This window comes from Python bivittatus, unplaced genomic scaffold (assembly GCF_059951505.1).
Source record: "Python bivittatus isolate LINGU-HERP-01145 unplaced genomic scaffold, Pbiv_v1 ctg000330_np1212, whole genome shotgun sequence".
In the NCBI taxonomy this organism is placed as follows: domain Eukaryota; kingdom Metazoa; phylum Chordata; class Lepidosauria; order Squamata; family Pythonidae; genus Python; species Python bivittatus.
This window is the reverse complement of record NW_028277058.1, coordinates 42,270,415-42,293,275: the sequence shown is the minus strand read 5'-3', so window position 1 is coordinate 42,293,275 and position 22,861 is coordinate 42,270,415. Positions and strand designations below refer to the sequence as shown.

Here is a 22,861-nt window from a genome sequence, read left to right as displayed (position 1 = left end):
TTGTCAAGCTGATATCTATATATTATATAATTAGAGCTAGAATTAAGTAGATTTTTAAAAATTAATTGTATTTGAGTAGCTTAGTGACAAAAGGATTCATAATAGTTACAGTCTCTCTTCTTTTAGCAAGTAGAGGACATTTACTTGTTTTTAATATGTGCACTTAGTTGCATGCTACTTCTTTGGCACCCTGTTTGTATTGTAAACACATGTTGGGAGATTATTCCCACTGGTTTTGTTTCAATTTACTTCCAACAGCTCTATTTAGTATGGTAAGTTTTACAAAACTCGCAAGCTGGCTTCCGAAACTATTGAATAATGCTCAAATTCCATTTATCCTTCTAAAGTCAACTATCCTGGGCATTTTCTTTTTTTAAAAAATGAATCAGTTGTTAAATATTAGGAGATATGTTAAATTTGAAAAAATTCAAATGTTGAATTGTTAAATTCAAAGGGAAGCAAGCTGGTTTAAAATAGCAAAGGGCGATTCAGACACTTATTTAAAATGGTGCTAATGATCATCATGAAACAAGTAGCTTTTATTTCCATATGTAATTATTGTGAAAAGAATAGCTCATCCCAACACAGGCTAGGACCAGAACATTTTTCCTCCAGACTGTTGCTATATCTCTGCTTTGCAGGCAGCTGGATTCTGTACTTAGCGATCTCACCCGCAGCTCCGCAGAAGGTACAGAATACTTCAAAATGCTTGTGGACGTCTTTGCTCCCGAATTCCGCAGCCCAAAGAACATACATCTACGCAATTTTTATATCATTGTTCCCCCACTGGTTAGTATTTGCGTTACTCGGTTTCTTAAATAACAAAAGTGATATTATTTAATAATTTATTTACTTAATGCATTTATACTCCAACACAGTCCTGAAGGACACTTGGTGGTTCACAAAGATAACAATACACAATCATCATGAAAACATCCACAATCAGTTTAAAGATAGAAAAAGTGATCACAAATGTAAAATGTACTTGTGTTGAAACAGCTAATATTTGGGAAAAAAAGCATCTACTTACAGGTAATTGAATTTACCAACATAGAAGACAATTCATTGGAATTGTCCAGTGAAAGATCATCTGCTTTATAGAGGCAGGTTTCTTGGGAAAGGGTTTTGGATAATTGGATAATATTATATTTGAGACCAAATAGCTAATTGCACTTTCTATTGATCTGGCTCTGATACTGAGACAATAACCTTATGTAACCTTTGTATTTAAAATTATATTTCTTGTCCACTTAAGTCATTTTCCAGCACTAACAGTGCCTTGAAAAATATCTCCGAGATGCCATCAGAAATTGTACACAAGTACAAGTGGTATAACCCAGGGTAGCGTTTTCTAAGCTTCTGGGTTTGGTTCTGATATTTTGGAATTACTAAATTGCGGTAATTATTTGGAAAACCTCATGCAGTCCCTGATCTCTTGTTTTTAGGCACTCAATTTTATAGAACACTCAATCAGTTGCAAAGAGAAGCTGAACAAGAAGAACAAAGTTGGTGCAGCTTTCACCGATGATGGCTTTGCTATGGGTAAGTGCAAGAGCAGTGTTCCTGTAAGGGTCTCTTTTCCTCCTCTAACCATTCAAAGATATACAGGAGTAGAATCACTGTATGTGCACAATAGGAAGATGATGTTTCCTCCCAAATCAGCATCTGTTAATTGGGAGAGGGGAAGTCACTTTACATTTGCTGAAATCAAAGAGGTGGAAAAGTTAATCTCTGCTGCTCATTTGATGGAAATTAACCTATTTTGTAAGATCTAAATAGAGCTTCTCTTTGCTTTTCATCTCTCTCCAGGTTTTTTTCCACCTTGCCTTGGCTGGACTCAGCTTAGTTCTTTCCTTTCTCCTTCTTCCAATAGAGCCAGCCCACCCTTACCCCATTTCCGTCCTGTTTTCTTCTTTTTTGTTATTTCTGCTTGAAGAAGTAAGGGGTTGATGGATGTGTATACGCTTGCCTGTTTTGGTGTGTGAGCGTGGTTTGTGTGTAAAAGAGGGAGTGGTGGTTTTATGCTGATCAATTAATTTCAATTGATATATAAATGAGGGTGCCTTATTTTGCAGGCAGTGAATTTTAATGAGCATCTATTCTGTCTGTTTTAGAAGTATGTCAGATACATATATTCCTATAAGATCATACATTTATGGGTGCGGGGGAAGAGGAGAGATTCTTCAGAGTGGGGTTCAACTGAAATAGGTAGTCCCAGATTGCTGGGCATTGCACAGGAGCTGGTCTGTGTTTATAATCTTTATCTACTATTCCTTTTGATTAAGTACAATAAGCTTTTCTATCATTTGCACGTTTGTCTTTTTGTCTTTTTAAACATAGATTGCACTACTTTGCATAAAAGTTAATATGAGTCATTATATGGAAAAGGCCTTAGCTCAGTATTTTATCTAAGAAAAGTGCAGTTTTCAATGGATCTTTGCAATTTGTCATTTGATTTCTTACTATATTTTTAATACCCAGGGTGTGACCCTTTTGCAGACAGATATTCAACTCTACTTTCAAATATTAATATTGACGTGTACTAAGGAAAAGCAACTAAGCTAAAATACATTGGTATAATTGTGAATATTACAGCTGATTCTTATAATGATAATAATTATAATATAGACTCCCTGTAACCTCCACTTTTAGCCCACCAGGTAGCATGCTAGATTTTGCACGTGGGCTGTGACTGAATATACAACTGAGGTGATCCAAGCTCTGTCTTAGGGTAGTTTAAGTTAATATGTCCCTCTTTTTTTTTAGTACACTATTCACTTTGCTATGTTTTATTTCATTATGTTATTATCTCTTTCCTTGTGGGGCTTCAGTTTCTTGGTGTTGTGTAATTCAATTTTTTAGAAATAGGAAAATTAGTACCAGACCTTTTAGAAGCTAAGTTATTATGTATCATGGTGATTTATAGATTTTAATTGTGTTATAATTGTATCTATCAGTAGCATTTTAGCTCCATTCATTTTAGTCTCACTTTTACTCTAGTTGTAGAGTCTACAGTAAGGTATCCTTTTCTAATTTATTCTTACTCTTATTTATTATAATCTGGATTTTATCAGTGTATTTTATATTACAGAATGTGTTTATCCTGAAATAGGAATTATTATTTCAGGATAAACCTATTCTGTAATTTTATCCTAGTAATCTTTATTACAATGTTGTTAATATTTTATTTCATATTTTAAATTTTATTTTTTGAGTTGTAACTTGTGTTCTGCTGGTCCTTTATCAAAATAAAAATAAATCTAAATTGAGAATCATAGGCCAATTTAAAACAAATGTGCGAAATGCGTTCTTATGTTTTAATTGAGGGTGGGGTGGGAATGTCCATATCTTGCAGGTGTGGCTTACATTCTGAAACTTTTGGACCAGTACCAAGAATTTGATTCCCTTCACTGGTTCCAGTCAGTACGGGAGAAATATGTGAAAGAGATCAGGGCATTAGCAAAGCAGCAGAATGTCCAGTCAGCTAGTCAAGATGAGAAGTTGCTACAGACTATGAATCTTACTCATAAGCGACTGGAAGTTTGTTTGCAGGTATTGTTTATTATCTATTACATGAAATAGTTAATTTACAGCCTCAAATGAATCTGAAGCATCAAATAGGCACGTGCATGCTGAAAGATAGGATCCTACCCCTAAAAGCTTGGTTAATTCTCTGCTAGTAACAGAATAACATTTTAAAGTATTCAAAAATTGCCCCCAAGTTCTTACTAGAAGGCAGTTTTGGTGCATTACTAACATTTAATCAATTTTTTAAAAAATTAATATTAGTCATTCCAGAAACTGCCCCTTAGCAAGAACTTGAGGACATTACTAATGGTTAATGAATAACAGCCAGCATGGTATAGTGGTTAAAGTGCTGGGCTAGGACTGGAGGAACCCAGGTTCTAGTCCTTTTTCTGGGCTGGGGGACCTTGGTCCAATCATTCAATCGATCCTGTGTCAAGCAGGCTGAAAAATAAAAATCCTCATGACATCATGCATTGAGAGCTTTACTGTGTTAACTGAGCAAGGACAGTTCAAAATAAGCAAACTTTGCAGACTCCCATCACCACTAATACTTAATATTAGGAGATATGTATTAGTTTTCAGGGTGAAAAATATAAACCAAGCAGTAACATTCTCTATAAAAAGGGTTATATGGGATAGATGAAAAACAGGCACTTGTTTCTGGATTCATATACAATGGGGATAGAAAGTTTATGAACCCTTTAGAATTATCCATGTGGTGTGATCAGAGCTTGATTTGATAAATAGATACAGAGATTTTGGTTAAGCCAATAGCACCAAAACATTTTGGTGTTTTTACTGAACACGTTGATCAAACATTCTTTGGGTCTGATGGAAAAGTATGTGAAACCCTAGGATAATTAACTGTCTTTATATATAATTTTTTATTAAGAATTTTGATTATAATAGTAAAATCTAATACAAATCAAACTTAAAGGAAAAAAGAGAATAGAGAAAAGTAAAAAGTACAAGGAAAAGAAAGAAAAAAAAAGAAAAAGAGAAGAAAGAGAAAAGTAAGAATATAATAAAGAGAAAAGAAATATTTAAAGAAGTGACTTCCAACCTTCATCACAAAAAGTATAAACAAATTTAGTAACTCTTCACCCTCTCTAAAGTTACAAACATTTATATCTTCATCCCATAACCCATCTCTTATCTATAAACAAATCCATAAAACATAATCTTTTCAGTCTTGGTATCAGCAGAAAGTCCATAAAGGGTAGCCGGACGTAACAACGTATCTTGTTTTAACCTTGATCAAATAAACCAACTTTATACTCCTTCCTTTTACGTCTAACAGTCTTAATCTTTAGTTCATTCAAATATTATTGTAGAATTTGATTTCTCTTCATTTCTTCTTTGTCCCATCACTCAGAGTTCTTTAAGGTTTTAACAAGACTCTTTTGTAAATCCAGTAGGAAAAAGTTATCCAGGTCATTCTCTTCGTTCGTCATTTGTATTTTAAATTTTAAAATCTCAGCCAATTTCCTTTGTAGATCCAGTGAAACATCCTTTTCTAAATAATTCTCTTGGCCTGTCAGTTGTAAATCCACTTTTGATACCATCTCTATTGTGTCACATAAAATTTGTTCTACATCTGACATTTCTTCAATAACATCTTTTGGACATCTAACCATAGGATAGAAGCAGACGTTGTTACTGACATTGTTGATATTGTGGCTACTATTTTCTGATTCCATTCTTCAAAAGTCTCCTTCAGTATTTTTCTTGTCTTAATGTTTTGCATCATCTGTATCTTTCTTCTACCTAAAATTTTTAGTCCCCTCTAGTGTCCAGTTTTTGAAATCATGCAATTACTTATCTCTCATGTATTATAAAAAAACAAAACAGGATCTATTTCCCACCAGAAGCTCTTTGTACTTTATAATTAATTCCAAAATTTTATTGTAAAAGTTTCAATATATCAATTTTATCTGGACCCTTAGTCCGTTTATAACTTTCTAAGATCAAAATTTTATTTAACTTTTTGCTGTTTATTTCAGATGATTTAAATTCTTAAGTTTATGATTAAAATTTTCTTTCATTCAGGATAGAAGGCAGACACACATGGCGTTTTCAAACTTGTCATTCTGAAGGTCTCTAATAGCTTAGAAGTAGTTAATGAGCAATTTCCAAAAGTGATTAGAAAGCGAGGTTTGTGAACTTAGTGTCCTTTAAAAGTCTCCACGGAGCTTGCAAGCAACATGGCTAATCCCATCATCTCCTGGCAGTCAGACCCACAGAAAATCGCTGAGCTGTGGTCTCCTTCCGAGGACCAGCCATCTGGAGCAAATGTGGGCAATCTCCTAGCCTCTCCTTATCTGAAGAGGTTCCAAGGAACCGATCTACTCACCGGTTCCTTGGATTTTACCATGGTCATTGGCTCCACTTTTACAGAGCCATCTTCCGTTGCCATACCTCCCCTGGAAGCCTCAGGATAATCAACTGTCTTAAGGAAATAATTTGAGTCATATGTTTTTTATGGGATGGGTGCTTTAATTAATTCAAGGCCCTGAATCCTCCAAAATAATGCAAAACCAAAAGCCTGTAGGCTGAAAATTTTGCCTAAAAGTGGGCTAAAAGTGCTGCTGAAAGGATTTCTGCCCTTTAGCATAATGACAATTGGAGTAAACCTTGTTATAAATAAATAACTGATTATAAATAATTGATCTTGTGCAAGAAAATGTCCAAAGGAGCACAGGTAATCCAGAAATAAAGTAGGGCATCAACTATAAAATGAAAAAAATTCATTGAATTGTTTGCTTTGAATGATATTCTTTACTATATTAGGTTGATAAGATATAAAAGACGCTATTGATAATTTGGGTATAAATTATGTACAGTATTTATAGTAGTTTCATATATTAATGCACCTTAAACAACTTGGAGATCCTGTGATTGTGTGGCATGTTAAAACTTGCAAATTTATTATTTTTTTTTCATGTTTCATAGGAATTTGAACTACTTTATTTCTCACTAAGCAGTGCAAGGATCTTTTTTAGAGCAGATAAAACTGCAGCAGAGGAAAACCAAGATAAAAAAGACAGTGAAGGTTAGTAGAAAATATTCTGCCCTCTGGGGAGGTCTGGCACTGAATGCAATTTATTTTCAGTTCTTATATGCTCTAAGCTACAAAGCCATGGGAGAATGTAACTAGTAAAAAAAAACAACAACCAGCATTACATTTTTATAAGCCTGAATTTTATTATCATCAATTTAGAGCTTAAGTAGGAAATTCAGAGTAGTAGAATGATTCAGAATATGCAATAGTACATTCATGTTGCAGCTCTTCACTGAGCAGATTGAACAATGATGCTGGAAAACATAATGAAATAGTAGGCTATTAATCCTAAATACAATAAAGGCCTGTAGTGCTTTAAAAATGATGCATTCATTATATCCTAAGTTCTTAAGGGGTACAGTCCACTTCATCAGATAGATGGAATGTTATCCTTTGGGAAAGTGTATAATCTGTTTTTAGAAGGTAGAATAACAAACTCTGGGCTTAACAGAAAATGAAATATAGGCATTTCAGATTGTGACGATAGGTTATTCACAGAATAGTATTTGAATGTGGCATATTTTTGCATTGATGAGGTAACTTACACATATTGGGAAGGATATTTGTTGCTATTTAAATAAATGGTACCCACATTTTTTTCCTGGCATTTCACTCTTTCATTTGTACTTCTAATATTCAGGGACAAATTCTTTTTGAGTCCCTCACAAACAACTGTCCATTGGAAGTTATTGATTCAGAACTAATTGCATGATTTTTTAAAAATTGTGTAAAAATCTTTTGTTTTTTAATCAATGCTGAAAGTATAAAGTTGATGAAATTTGGGTCTTTTTGTCTTATAGAAGAATCTGCAAAAACAAGCAATGACCTCTCAAATTCTACTTCTGCAGATCCTCTTGTAAAATGAGAGCTCTGGTATGGTTCATTTGTAGATGTGATTGTATGGCTTTTCTTAATGGTATTTCCAATTTAGAAGCTATACTAATGTAGACTTTAAGTTTTGCAGCATTCTGAGATGTAATTGATTTATGTTCCTCCCCAAAGATGGAGTAAGTGATGACCCCTACCCTGAAATTAACTGCACCTTTCACATATATTTCTAGCAAACCTAAAAGAAATGTTAAATATTTGTTTAAATTGCATACATCCTTAATGACAGTGTCATATTGAAATTAAGCACTGTGATACAGCTGTATGATTCCTGATTACTTAGTTGATAGAGGGGGAATAATAATTGCACTGAATTTGAATGGGGGTGAGGGGGAAACTAATGACTACTTACAGGTTCTGGTTCAGGGGAATTCCTTATCCAGCAAAATTGCAAAAAGCACATAGTACTATCCTAGTGAGATAGCATGGAAGATAGCTGTGAACATTTTGAAAAATGATTTGGAAGAAGCAATTTAGGCTTTTCACCAGCATAGTACCTCTTTTGCTGTTCTTTAAGGCTGACTTTTTTTCAGGTTTTCCCAGAAGAAAGGAAAGTATAGCAGCTTTAAGCAATGTATTGGTGGCAGCTCCTTAAAACTGCACCTTTTCACATGGAAGCCTACTTTAATGAATAGCTGAGAAGCACTGTCCTTGCGTGAGATCTGAATTGTTTCTTCTGAATAATTTTCAAAGGGTGCAGAGCTCTGATACAAAGGGCCATTTCACTGATTTTTTTCCCCAAAATGCTTTTTTAAAAAAATCACTGTTCTGATTACCATCTGATTTTGCAAAGAAAGTAAATATGAATAATAGGAACCCATTAACACATTAACATTTTAAAATAGAGGGTTTTAATCTTTAAAAAAGGTTTTTCAGTTGTGTTTGTCTACTAGTGGAATTGATTCCTTCTCTCCCTCAATCCCTTAAGTCTGTTCCTGGGGTTAGGGATAATTTAGGGATGGAGTTGAAAAGGGGAACATTTTTCAGAGTGTACAGCTTGATTTGTAGGTTGCTTTATGTTCTGTAGAACTCTAGAGCAGCTGTGATTTGCTGAAGCAGATGGGACCAGATTGGCATAGCACTTCCACCTCCTCAGTCTGATAGTGATCCAGACGTGCTGTGAAATATAACATAATTTATAGTAATACTCATTTAGCACAGTATTTGTAGTTCCGCTCAAGTATGCTGTTTTGATCTCAGATGTGATTGATAAGGGGGCAAATTTGTTATTAGAAAATTTTAAAATATTCTCATTCCTAATGGATTCAATCATACTAAATATATCAAATTGCATCCTTAACATTGTTACTGTTTGTTTCCTAGTACATATACTAATTCCCCTTGAAAAAACTGTCCGATTCATAGACTTTACCATTTAAAGACTCTGCTGACTTAGACTGGCAACATGTATGTCCCAGAAACTGTATAAGCATATTAAGCTTAAGGCAGCTATGTGCTTTAATAAACATACTCATTTTCATACCTTTTTGCATTTAATTTGAGAGAATCCTATTTTAGACATGTGGCTAAACTGTACATTGTTAATTAAATTAACGTATTAGTGAGATACTGAAAAGGTTCTTCTAGGTTCTAAAAGCATGTATATGCAATATTGCTGTGAATATGTATACATATAGCTTTGTGAATATAGTGATAGTTGCTATTCTTAAAAATGTTGAAACGGTAAAACCAAGTAGTACAAAAATATATTGGGCCTTGAGTGTAACTCTGTTCTTAGAGTCTAGTACTGTGTCCTTCTGCCACAAAAAGAGAAGTTGTTATATTTCTTGGGCTTTCAGCAGATAAAAGTTTTCACAGCTGCTACATGTGTGGCAGATTAAACAGGGGAATGGGAAATTATTTAACATAGCTGTGTATGATCAGTGATGGGTTCAGTAAGACATGGAGTTATTGTTTGTACTTCTCCTGTTTCATCTTTGAATAATCTGTCTTCCAACATGGAGGCAGTAGCTATGGCATCTTCTCCATGCGTTTTATTTACAAAAGCATGCCACAAAGAGATTTTTCTCTTTCAAATTCTTAATCTCTCTTGATTTGTAAGGAATCTTTATTTTCTATGAAATATGTAATTGAACACAAATCTTTAGGCCACTTCCAGTGAGGTCCTCTTGGCTATTACATGGTCTTCCAGAATAAACTCACAAGGCCTACCAAGAGTGACAGGGATTGGCTCAGCAAAGCCATGAATATTTTGTACATTTGTATGTTTGAGCTGCTGCCAAAGTTACAGAAGGGAGGTCCTGTTGTCACAGAGTTACTCTGACCTATTCTATCTATGTTCAAATTCTCAGGAATGAAAGGGACTAAATTATAACATGTCTTATTCTAATTCATTTACAAAAACAAAACGAAACAAAAACCTGTTACCTCAATATCTTTATTCTGTTAGATATTCTGTACATAATGTTAATAAATGCAACTTTGGAAAAATGGATTTGTATATAGTGGTCACAAGCCTGGGATGTTTTGACTTCTTTGAATGCTGTATCTTTAATGAGAACCAGGTTTACCAAAGTAGATACTTGAATCTACAGCTAGAACAGAATACTAGGATTGATTTAATCAACTTCATAGAGCTAGCTGAAATATAATTTACTCTGTAGTAAGTTTCTAAATAATTTTCGTTTAAAAATGTGCCTCACATTCTTCCTAATGGATGACAGTTGAAAGAGCAGTTAAGTATACTTTGCTTAAATATAATCATTGTCACAGAACAGAAAGCTTCACAGATGGTATGATCACCACTAAGATACCTCTGTGTGGGAGCTCTATAATACAGAGTAGTACTAATCCATCAAGCAGATTAAGAGCAGTCAAGAAGTTTATTGTACTTCAGTAGTTTTATCTACTTATTCATGTCTATTGTACAAAGTAGAACAATTTGAATATCATTAATACAGAAAGCTTCTGTACAGTACTACTCTTTCAGAATCTCTACTGGCAATTTTCTAGTCTTCTGGTTTAAAAATCTTAAGAGAGATGTTACTAAATCGTAACATGAATATGTCCTACGCTATAATTTGCATCAGCTACAGACTTATAATTGAGCCCTTCTCACCCATTTTTTCAGGCTCTTACTTAGCAATTACTGTATTAACATTTATTTATAGATTACATTGTGGCCAACAGCATCCAATCAGAGCTGTGGATCTCTGACATTTAAAAAGGTAAACTGACTCAGTTTTTAAGATGACTAACTTCATTTAGTTAACATAAGACTTTAGCCATTATTGCTGAAACTGTTGTAGTGCAAGATGTAGACCTTGTTTTAACATTAAAACATCGTATAAACATTCAGACAAGTCAGATAAAATTCTTCATGAGATCCAGCTGCCATTGTAACTTATTTACAATGTGTTTACAATTTAAAGCAGTAAACATAAAACTCCCAAAGCAGATATATCCAAATGTGTGCTAGCCCTATGAGGAAGAATGTCAAATAAAGAAGATGGTATAAGCACTGTTATGCCCAGATTGATCTTCTTTCTGAAGAAACTGCTTTCCCCAGGGCAGTGTGAAAGTGCTTCTTGTGCTAAGCTGCTTATATCTAGGTTTGAAGAAATCATTTTGTCTGAGGAACTGAGTCCATCTGGTATCAAACTTCTTTCATGTGAAAGAAAGAAAGCTGTAACCTCACTTTACAGAACAGTGCAAATAAAAATGTTAGCCAACAGGCTTATCTGAATAGTAGTCCTAACAACTACTCACTCAACTGTTCTTCAGCCTTGGTAAATGACTGAGATTCATAATAGCTCTAACTTGCATTGTGGTCCACCTGTTTCCTTACTCACTTGGATTATTTGCTTTAAACAATCAACAAATTAGGCACTTAGATTAATTCTGAAAGCTTGATCCAGATAAAAGTATAAAAATAGATATTAGTAGAAACTGTGTATTGAATAGCTTTCTAAATAGCCTAGTTTAAAATAGCTTTCCCATTACTTTTTAAAAGGTATGCAAGTTCAGGTGGGAGCAAATAAATTTATCGCTGATATATTCCAAGCACCTGGAACAGAACACAGAATTCTGCTTGCTAAGACTGTCTAATTTCAACGTCTTGTGCTTAAGATGCCAAGTATTAGTTTTTCTGTGGAGTGTCTGCATATCTTAAGACTTTCACAAAATTTGCTGCTTGTGCAATTTCTTCCTCTCTACTATAGCTAGTAGAATTATGTGAGACAAGTGTGCATTTACTTATAAATTATGTGAACTTACTAGTTTCCTTAAGAAAAGCTACATGAGTTGACAGTGGTGATACATGTTCATCAGGGATTAAATCTTTGCTGGTGTTCATCAGTGCCTAGAGCAGATGACTTCGTACTGACAGGAGAATTTCAAAAATATCAGTTTGCTATACCAAAAATTCAGATCAAGTTCTCATGGTGTTTCCTCTAGCCCACCCATGTTGGACCATAGCTGAGAGCACAGAGTGTACTCTGTTATGGGCACCATCATCTCCACTGAGAGAAATTACAAGTTATGCTTCTGACTCCTGCCCTTCTCCATGTACAATGTTGTCTTCATCTGTTTGATCATTCAGTAACTTGAATTTTCCATCATTGGTCAGTGGCATGGATGATATTAATTGAGCTAGAGCTTCTGGATCCTGTAATTAAAATGACAAATGAAGAATATTCAAGAAAAATGTAATATAATTTCATGAATGGCTTTTCAAAAAGCAGGCTATGAATCAGGACCTTTCCACAAGGACATTTTCCTCTCTGTGGTGTTCCTAAACCACAGCAACCATGCCCCTAAAAGCCCTTGCTATTTATGCCTGCAATGACCTGTTCTCAAAAGTTCTCATAATGTACTGTATATCTTAACAATTCACATGGCTAAAAAAAGCTTTGTTAATCAGCTTACAAACATTGTAAACTGACTTTGTAAGAATTTTACTTCCCTGTGAAGACAGTTATTCAGCTGACATTTCTAATTCCAACTAAAATAATATTTGGAACCATTTTCATCATATTGGACTACTTTTGTAGCTTTAATGATTAAACAACTCTTATTAGATGGAGAAACTAGAGTTCATAACTCCCCAGCACATTACTTCATATGAGTGCAAAAACTCCTGTGTTTATTTCTTGACTTTATTTTCTTGAGTAGAAAAATGAAAATGGGAATTAAGCAAGAGTGGCCTGATTTTTCAGACTGGTGGCCACACTTGGAATTTTAATTTTGAATTTTGTGGGAGTATTTTGGGTACTCTCACAAAATGGCTTCTAAAGCTAGACACATAAACACCTGCTTGCCAGAAGGGTGCACCCTACAATGCTCAGGTTATGCTTGGGTGGGTGAGTAAAACTCTTAAGTTCCAAACATACCACTGGATTCCAGCCATGTTTAATGTATAATTTCTAAACGTATCTGTGGGGTCTACATGGGCCCAAGAAGCTTTTTTTTTTTTTTTTTTTTGCCTTTGAGTTAGTTTTTGACTCCTGACAACTACCTGGACTAGTCCCTTCAGTTTTCTTGGCACGATTTCAGAAGTAGTTTGCCATTGCCTGCTTCCTAGGGCTGCAAGAAAGTGACTGGCCCAAGGTCACCCAGCTGGCTTTGTGCCTAAGGGGGGACTAGAACTCTCAGTCTCCCTGTTTCTAGTGTGGTGCCTTAACCACTACATCAAACTGGCTCTCCCAAAAAGCACACTTGGTCATAAAAGTCATGCTGAAGACTGGTGTTATAGGAAGACAATGGAGGGTGATATTTGAAGGGAAGCAAATAGACAGCCCGAGAACTTTCCAAACCTTACCTCTTTGTCCTTGACTTTCATCATTCTTCATTATCAAACTCCATTTTCCCTAATTTATTGTCGGCTCAGCCTAATATTCATTCAAAAGTTAATCCCCTTAAGTTCAGCAGAAGTAGATACCGAATCTGCTCTTTTCAGAAAGCAAACTGGATGCTGGTTATCTATGCCTGGTTACTGGCTGAACTCTTAGTGCTGAGTTAGTTTATGGAATTTATAGATTTAGCCCCAGATCACATCCTCTTAGTTCCAAAGTAAAGATGATTTGTTTGGATTCTGGTAATCATAACAATAAGTACCAGAGAATTGAAAGCAACATTTAATAGTTCAGAAGATAAAGTTAAAAATATTACCTTTCGAGCCTCAATGATTTCCTTCCCCAGATTTATTGCATAGCAAATCTACGGAAGAAAGAGAATCTTCCTTAGAACCACTTACATTTTTTCTCAATTGTACTATCTATTTAAAACTGCAAATACTTGAATAAAGCTCAGCAATTCCGGAATTATTTCTCCTACCATTGGATCTGGATTACAGCATCAGAAAATCATATCGCAACATTCCAAATAATAAAATTAAGACCACTGAATAGTCTGTGAAAGCTTTACAATGCTGTACTACCAGCATTTATGACAAGGAAAAATGCCCCAGTCTCCGTTGCTGAAGTTACAGCTCTCTGGCACTGGCAGAGGTTTAGAGCAGATGACTTATGTTTACTTCCAATTATTTATCTGGCACTGGCCCTGTAACAATCCAGATATTGACTGTAATGCTCATAATCTAATTAGCTATGGCTGAAAGAAATTGTAATCCAACAACCTGTACAAGGCAACACATACCATAATCCTTTCTATGGTAACAATGCTCTATTTTCAGGCCATAGGTTGGAACTAACAACAAATGAGATTCTACCAATGTTTCATCTTAAATGGATACCATAACCAAAAAAAAAAAAAATCCATTTCAGTTGTGAATTTGCCTGAACTGAAATAAGCCCATTATATCAAGGTCATCTAAGAGGGCATGTTGGTTTGAAGGCTGCATTAGATTTGTGCACCATAATTTAAAAGTGGGCAAGACCAGGACCAATTTTTTGGGGTGTGGGGGAGGAAGAATCAGGTTTTTTTTAAGAGGGTAAGGGTGACAAGCTATTGGGAGGCTTAAGAAGGCCAGTTTGCTCTGAAACTCCACAAAAAAAAATTTTAAAAACAAAAATCTGGAAATAAATCTCTCAAAACACTTGGCCCAACCCACTCTGGGGGCTGCAAAAGGGGTGCTGACTGGTTACACATTTTGCATTCTTAAAATGAATCTGCTGCTGCTGTTTTTAACTTGATGACATTTCACAAAGCAAATTGGGTCATTAGCTCATAAAATTCCAATTCACTGAAGAAAGCAGTTACATCCATTCATTTTAATTAGGCAACAAAGCCATTTCCAGACCTTTTCACCTTCGGTGTTACTCTCAAACACATAAGCGCTCATGCCGTCTTCACCTGGCGATTCAGAGACACAAACCACAAACCCAAAGAGCCTCTTGTTTTCCTTGTGAGCAGCAAACTGTGTCACGTTGGCTAGTTCAAACTGAAAAAAGCGAGAGTAGCATAAATTTACCTAAATTCTCAGTGACTGCAATTTTTCTGTGGTGATAAAAGAAATCACATGCTTACGTTTGATCTTGTAACTTGTGTTTGGGGATCTATCAATCTGTTAATGGAAAAAAAATGTGCTCAAGGTTAAAAGGCAATAAACCCAACGGTGACTATGGACTGAATCCAGAGAAGCCCTTCTATGAACAAAAGGATCTTTGTGCAGCTGAAGCTCCTGCCAATAAGGGGATGAGGCATGGCAACTCCCTTTCCCTGCCAGGCCCTGAAGGATGTCTATCAATAACTACTACTCACGAAGGCTACGTTTTGCCTTCATCATCAGTAGTATTCTCTTACTACTAGCAGCTCGGGAGGGATACACAAGGCCTTGGCTATTTAGTTGAGCACTGAAGAGTATCAAGATGATTGATCTAGCAAAGCTTTTCTTAGGTTCTTAGCCCTTCCTACATGGCTTGAGGAACCAGCATTGGAGCAGATGTGCTTCAGAGAACAAAACTTGCCTTCTCTCCCTAATGCTTTTTCTGTGACTGTGATTCCATTCCTAGGATCACTTTATAACCTAAAACCACAAATCAAAGGGCACAAGGCTAAAAGAGGGAAAGGCAGGTGAGAAAAGATCAGAGAAGGCAAACTTTTGCTTACTTCAGGTCATTACTGGTGACCAAGAGATGGGATTCAGTTGTACGGAAAATGTTGTGAATAGCCCGAGCTGCCAACACCTGCCGCATTGCTTCATAGATCACCTCCACTGTGTGGTCAGATCTGACAGCCATAGATCCTAAAAACCGAACTACAAACATGTGCTGCAAGAGTGAATCTAGGGATTGTGGGGGAGGGAAGGGGAAAGAGATGGAAGGAAATCAGGTTATATTGCCTTTCAACATACAGAATAATTTTCTATAATAGATTCCTGCAGAAATGATTATTGTTAATTCAAAGAGAATTCTCCCCTTCCCATCTGCAATATACTTCAATGCTCAGCTCACATATAGATGCTCAAGTGGTGACAAATACACAAAAAGTTCTAATACCAAGGCCACATACATTTTTCTCATGGAGGGCTGCTTTCCTTTTAGGGTAATATGTGCTGCATACTACCTGTATTTCCTTTCTCACCCCTTCCTCTTCACCCAGCAAGCCATTGTGGGGGAGAGACTGCTTTGACCAGAAGTCTGGTCTGATCACTGGCAAAGGGCTTTTGAGATTAAGCTAAAGCTTGCATATGTATATAAGCTCCAGGTTGCCTCTTCCTGCGCAGAGTGTGTGTTCATGAACGTTCTTTCAGTGGAGCAGTTTACACATTCAGCTGTGAACAATCAAATCTGAGCATGAAATAATTAGCAACCCCCAACCGACTCTTGCCACTTGCAATCTTGTTGTAAATATGGAATCAGTGCAAGTGCAATTTGCAGTACAAATGCTGGTCGGTCGGTCGGTCGGTCGGTTGGTCGGTCGGTCTGTCTGTCTGTCTGTCTGTCTGTCTGTCTTCCTCCCTCCCTCCCTCCCTCCCTCCCTCCCTTTTCTTTCTTTCTTTCTCTTTCTCTTTCTCTTTCTCTTTCTCTTTCTCTTTTACTTTCTTTCTTTATTTCTTTCTTTCTTTCTTTCTTTCTTTTTCTTTCTTTTCTTTCTTTTTTCTCTCTCCCTCCCTCCCTCTCTCCCTCTCCCTCTCCCTCCCTCCCTCCCTCTCTTTCTTTCTTTCTTTCTTTCTTTCTTTTTCTTTCTTTTCTTTCTTTTTTCTCTCTCCCTCCCTCCCTCCCTCCCTCTCCCTCTCCCTCTCCCTCTCCCTCTCCCTCTCCCTCTCTCCCTCCCTCCCTCCCTCCCTTTCTTTCTTTCTTTCTTTCTTTCTTTCTTTCTTTCTTTCTTTCTTATTTATATAGCTTGGGCATTTCCTACTGGTAGGAATCTCACCTCATCTCCACTCCCAGATTCTTAGCCATGGTAGCACCAAAATATCCTTCCGCCAGTCTTTACTGCTTACCCTCACAGAAACTAGACTTTTCCTTTCCAAGCTACATAGAAAAACATGCAACAGAAAGGAAAGATGGGGATGGGCTACAGGCTGATTTTTGCACTCTTCTACTGACCAGCTCTTCTAAGGATTGAGAAATTGGGAAATGAGAATGGTAACTGTGTAAAAGTGCCCTCAGTCTTTCAATCAGTCATTACAAATGAAACTGATGTATGGAAGGGGAAAAACTGATTTAAAAAATGTGTGTGGAGAATGGTACACCATGGGTACACTTAACACGCACAGCTTATACTTGACTTTTTCTTCATCCTGCCACAGCACATGTTTCAAAAATTAAAATCAGGCTAGAAAAGGCTGCATGTCCCCATCCTACAAAGATGGGAAGCATTTGTTGGCTTCTGCTTATATACTTTTTTTAAACCAAAGGAGATCTTTACTCTGCACATCCCACAGTCACAGTTCAACAGCTTTTTGCTTACAGTGTGACAATAAATCTGGTGGTCTGAACAGCCCAGGCCAAACAGCTCTGCCTCTGAAAGTGGGTCCCAAAGTCATTAACCTGGATGACTTTGGGACCTTAGCAAACAGTGATGAACAGCACTTGGAGCACTTACCCGCTTCATCATCTTTCTTGCCATCTTCAGATTCTCCAAAAGGGTTGGTGCGTCTGTAACAGAACAGTATCATTTCTAAAGGACCATCTTTAAAAAAGTCATCAAAAAAAGAGAGTTCCTTGTCAAAAGAAAGATTGTTGGCAGCCTGTACCTTCCACCCCTGTGCTGATCTAGAAACTCTGTTGCAGGAAGCACAATGTCAAACTGAATAGGAGTTCCAGGTGCAATTAACTCGGTGGGGACAACAGCATCAGCAGACTCATCAGAGGCTGTCTGGTCATTCGGAATATCCATGCACTTCCCATCCTGGCTAAAGCAATAGAGGAGAGAAGGGGGCCATTTGAAACACGCAGTCAAAAAGCAAGATGGATGATTATGAATGAAAAACCCATTAAAAATTAACTAAGATATCACCTTTCATAGATTTTTCTAGTTTCTGATGATTAATGACAAAGAATAAGTTGAACAAGCAGAGAGAGTCCCTGTTAAGCAAATGCTCATTCACTGGCATGTGGCCATGACCCATCTATTGTGTTGTGGAACAGTTCTCCACTTCAGAACTAGAGGAGGAAATGCAGGATTAAACATTCCCCCAGAGCAGAACTCCCTGCTTACACTAAAATTGCATGTTAGGGAAAAGAAAGTTCTATTTTTGGAGCGGGGGGAAAACAAACACCAAGGTAAACATGCAAAGTTACCTGGAGGAGTGGCTACCTTGCTTCTTCCCAAAGCTTGTGATTGGAGTCACAGCTTGCAATGCTGTCTGATTTAACCTAATGGCAACTGCCTGAAGTAAAACAGAGGTGCATCCTTAAGTAATACTGTTTAAAGTCCCTGCATAAACACAGAATCACAATGAATGTATCTTGTGAGACAATACATTTGAAAAAAAAATCAAAACATGCTCACTTCTGGGTTGTCAGTCAGGTAGATCTGCCGTGAGATGTTGTTGATTGCACATATCCACTGCAACAGCAAAGCAAACATTTAAAATAAGGCACCAGATATTCTCTGAATTCTTAATCGGTAGAATTTTACTCAACAAATTAAAAAGTTGTATATAGTGAAATGTTTTACCTCCTCATATTCCTTCTTGCTTTCTGCTTGAAGGGTTATGCCTCTAAAAAAAAGCACACAGCCATTCATATTTTCACTGGGTTATATCACGTACATACCATCCATTCTCAAGATTGCATGAATGCAAAATAATACAATTTGAGATCAAAAGTTTGAATTTTGGGGGTATTCATGCTGTGAAATCAGCCAAGCATAAAGTATTCACACATGTGGGCAAAAAAATGACTAAACGTGGAGCAAAAATATGCTGCCCTGAGCCACATTGAGTTAGGCAGCCTTATAAATCAAATCAAATGAAATCAAAATGTTCCTGAACTTCTAGGTTAAATCTTCTGGACCAAAGGCCCGATTCAGTTGATTATGATTCTCTTGGACTTCCGCATTTATTGATTTTCAGGTCAAAGCAAAATCTAAGGCAGAAGGATTCCTCTATCTGTATCACTATTCTAACTAATGTTCAGCTGACTGTCTCATTAGCAACATGCAAAATACAGTATTCTATATAACATTGTACCATAAGCTTTAAAGCATCCAACTGTTCAGAGCCACACAGCATTCTGACCTCATAAACAGCTCTTTCCAAAATGCTGTACAATCACAGATGATACAAAGCGAGGCTGAGATGCAAAGGAGAGGCCTTGTAACTATTACAATTGCAAAGAAAGGGCCATTTTGGCACTTGCTGCTTGGTGTACAGATACAAGGCTATTTGCATTTGCTGAAATGTGCCTGTGTGCCTGAGTCAGTGCTGACTCCTGGCAACTGCCTGGACAAGCTCCTGCAGTTTCCTTGGCAAGATTTCGGAAATGGTTGGTCACTGCCTACTTCCTAGGGCTGAGAGAGAGTGACTGGCCCAAGGCCACACAGCAAGCGTCATGCCTAAGGGGGGCCTAGAATTCACGGTCTCCTGATTTCTAGCCTGGAGCCTTAACCACTACAGCAATCTGGCTCTCATTTCTTGAAATAGTAAAATATCACCTCTAATTATTACACAATGCCTGTATTGTTCTTTCTTAGATGCTGACAACAGTAACTAGCACCTTCAATTTTATTGATTACATTTCTATACTGCTGGGCTCCAAAAGTAATTCCTGATGGCTTACATCCAACAGGGAGGGCTCTTAGCTAAACTCACGAGAGGCGGTTCTATCATATGGGAGATGCAACTGAAAAAATTGCTGCAGTCCCCAGCCCCTTGGCAATTTTAAACTGATTATGCGCTATAAGTTTAAATGGAAAGCCATATGTAATGTCAAAACTGCTTTTGCAGTAACTGCTTATACAATCCAGAAAAACTTGATTTAGTTAAGTGGAGGAAACTAAAGTAAGGAGCTCAATTAATGCAATCAAGCCAAGAATTTCAAAGCTCTCCTTCTAGCAGATGACTTGATCCCCAGCAGGAACCTTGATACACATACAGTTTTCCTGTTGGAGTGGTGATCTGAAAGCAGTAACGTCGGTCTTCACAATCAATTGCCATCACAGAGCAGTTGTCCAAATCCTGAATCAATCCACCAGCTACCGCACCCCTGGGCTGACACATCAAGTTTCCGCCCTGAGTGAAGAAATACAGCCTGTCCCACGTGGTTGTCACAAGGCCTGTTTTGCTGCATAAAATACACCATTTCAAGATTAAAAAAACAATAATGGAACACAGTTGCCAAAACCCTATTCCAAGAAGTCCACCTGACCCCTTTCAGCACATGGACTTTTAAGACTATATTTTGTCATCACTATACCCCTATATCCTAGTTACTGCTTTTATTTACTTTCAGGTGTTGAATTTTACGACACTGGTACATTTGGGGGTCAGGGTTCAATGTCTGACATGTCCAGATCAGTCATCCTGTCTTTACAGTTACTAAATATGGCTGGTCAAGAGGAGTGAGTTCCTTTTACCACCATTAGATGCATTCCACAAATGGAACTGACGTTTTCAATGTCTAAAGCATGCCAAAATACTAATGAGCTTCCATAAGCAGAGGCTAAATTTTTGTGCAGGAAGAAAAAAAAAATACTTGCTATTTTTTCCCAGCTCCTCTGATCTCCCTGTTAAAGCCTATTATGTATGGACCTTTAAAAAGCCTCTCCTATGTGCTTATATAAACATTTTATTCAACCCAAGCCATCTGCATCCTAGACACTTACTTTACTGTAAATACTAGTGTGCTTTTCCACAGTACAAGAAGCATCTCATCACCCTTGAAGATTCAAAGTAAGTGTCAAAAATGTTATTTCATTTTATTTTTAGGCCTCCAAATTCAGCTGGAGGCAGGAGTTCTGATAATCCAGAAAAAAAAAAAAGTTTAAATGATAGACCAATCTACAAAGATAAATAAAACATGTTCGTGGGCATCCACATTACTTTCTAAGGTTAAGGTAGCCTGCTTTCTGGATAAGGTTTCTGTTGATGAGAGGAGAAGCATCATAATCGGGTGTGTATACTGATTCACCAACTGAAAGCAGATCTTGCTGAGATACCCGCATGGCCTCAGCTTCAGCATCTGATTCTTCCTGGATGCTGCAATAGATAAATGAAGTTAGAACACTTCACTGTCATGCTACTTCTTGTGAACGTTTAAGTATGTCATTAATACTGCTGGGCATTAAAGATGATTTACAAATATATTTTTCATAGGCACTTAAAGGCTACAAACCAGTGTAAGAACGGGCATTTGCAAGTAATTTTGAATCACAATAGCTACATGGTTTCATATACACGCTATATGGTCAGATTTTTAGGCTGATCATAGCTCTAAATCAGTACCCTGTAAAATGCTGGCAACACTTTTCAGAAATCATTCTTGTAATACATTATGTTGCAGTTTAGTTCTAGGTGAGCTATTTTAGTGCCATTCCCCATCTGCAACTCTCCAGAGATGCAGAGTGGGAGAAAAAAAATACACAATTGCTTTCAAGATCTCTGATCAGGCAGCATAAATTATCTATCTATAAACCAGCATCTTCCAGATGCATTGGACTAGAAGTATTATCATCACAAGCCAGCATGGGCAGTTATCAGTTGGATTTTAGTATAAATCATAGCTGAACAGGCCTCCTTTGAGGGCATTTTCACATCCAGACAATCCTATCTCCCTTTCTCTCCCTCTCTCTTCTTGCTCACATAGATAAGAGCAATATAAGCAATGTCTTCCCTCCCTCCCAAAAAACCAAGCACAGTAATGTAAGCTGGAATATACTGTTACCTCTGCACCACACTGGTAACTGATGTTAAGAAACCATCCAGTTTTTTGGAAAACATCTCTGCTCCTTTCTTCAAAAAATTAATCTGAAAAATATAAAAAGGAATCTGGAATACTACTGCTGAAGACTTTGACTAGCAAATGGCTCACTCCAAGGATCTCCAAGCCTTGGGGTCAGTGGACATACTTCATATTTTAAGAGCTTTTTGCAGATGCTCAAGAAAATCGTGGCTTTGCTATTCACAAAACAGCTGTCACCATAGGTGGTCAGTCTAAAACACCTGTACAATTTCTAGATGCCCCACCCCTGACAGGAGACTCACTCTTAACTCCCAGCTTACTTTTAGTCTTTTGAATATCTATGAAGCAATGTGGAATTCAAGGCTATTTTTGGAAATAAATATGATCTCAGAAGCTCTGAAAAATTTAAATAATCATTAAAATGATTAAAATGAATGAGCCAGGCGGGCACCAAGAGAAACACAGTTTATAGGCAAAATGTGCATTTGAAATTCAGCTTAAATTCAGTTTCTATGACCTTGCACATGAATTTCTCTCTCTTCCTCTACTGGTCTGTGTATGAAGTCATTTTAAGTATTCTCTCTGTACCATCAATATTCCTCACTTCAATTAAAACCCATGGAGGTTTATATGCACGCAATTGACTTAACAAACCTTAAGTCTGTTTAGTTTAAGAGTAGACTATCATTGACACATCTTTATAGTTCACTCATGGGAATGAACAGGGTTTTGGATTTACAATATTTGGGAATACTTTGAATATAAAATGCCTGGAATATTAGGGGGCTATGTTGTGTTCAGACATATGAAGCACACCTTACAAATGAGATGTTCCACTGCACTGTAAGAGAATTCACAGCTGCTTTCTTAACTACAGAACTGGGCTGCATTGGGCTACATACCTGTGAACGTGTGTATCCCAGCATGGGCTCCATCATGGCAATTCTCTTACGATACTGTAAAGCATTCAAGGCACAGTAATATTGTAACGATGACAGATGCTGCTTCCGCCGGGCACTGGCGACCTCTTTGGCAACTTCAGCCTTTAGCTGAATAATAAAATTATTACCGACAAGTATCAGCGGACAGCTTTTTTTCAAAAGAGGCTGAAGAA

General features: G+C 37.0%; 2 protein-coding genes across 2 annotated transcripts in view; one reads left to right on the top strand and one right to left on the bottom strand.

The window, feature by feature from the left end:
• Positions 1-9,928, top strand: part of WASHC4 (WASH complex subunit 4) — a 41,255-nt gene extending 31,327 nt beyond the window's left edge. Inside the window, exons 29-33 of the mRNA XM_007424351.4 lie at positions 642-789; positions 1,446-1,542; positions 3,356-3,552; positions 6,481-6,580; positions 7,390-9,928. Coding sequence (XP_007424413.1) covers positions 642-789; positions 1,446-1,542; positions 3,356-3,552; positions 6,481-6,580; positions 7,390-7,454 — 607 coding nt within the window. The 3' untranslated portion in view covers positions 7,455-9,928. The remainder of the gene's footprint in view (positions 1-641; positions 790-1,445; positions 1,543-3,355; positions 3,553-6,480; positions 6,581-7,389) is intronic.
• APPL2 (adaptor protein, phosphotyrosine interacting with PH domain and leucine zipper 2) overlaps positions 9,862-22,861 on the bottom strand; it is a 27,172-nt gene continuing 14,172 nt past the window's right edge. Inside the window, exons 8-21 of the mRNA XM_007424352.4 lie at positions 22,650-22,796; positions 21,730-21,812; positions 20,889-21,044; positions 19,942-20,130; positions 18,524-18,566; positions 18,356-18,412; positions 18,145-18,233; positions 17,598-17,756; positions 17,447-17,499; positions 15,506-15,680; positions 14,924-14,960; positions 14,697-14,837; positions 13,607-13,654; positions 9,862-12,104 (exon numbers count right to left, since the gene is read on the bottom strand). Of these exons, the coding sequence (XP_007424414.1) occupies positions 11,976-12,104; positions 13,607-13,654; positions 14,697-14,837; positions 14,924-14,960; positions 15,506-15,680; positions 17,447-17,499; positions 17,598-17,756; positions 18,145-18,233; positions 18,356-18,412; positions 18,524-18,566; positions 19,942-20,130; positions 20,889-21,044; positions 21,730-21,812; positions 22,650-22,796 (1,506 nt within the window). The 3' untranslated portion in view covers positions 9,862-11,975. The remainder of the gene's footprint in view (positions 12,105-13,606; positions 13,655-14,696; positions 14,838-14,923; positions 14,961-15,505; positions 15,681-17,446; positions 17,500-17,597; positions 17,757-18,144; positions 18,234-18,355; positions 18,413-18,523; positions 18,567-19,941; positions 20,131-20,888; positions 21,045-21,729; positions 21,813-22,649; positions 22,797-22,861) is intronic.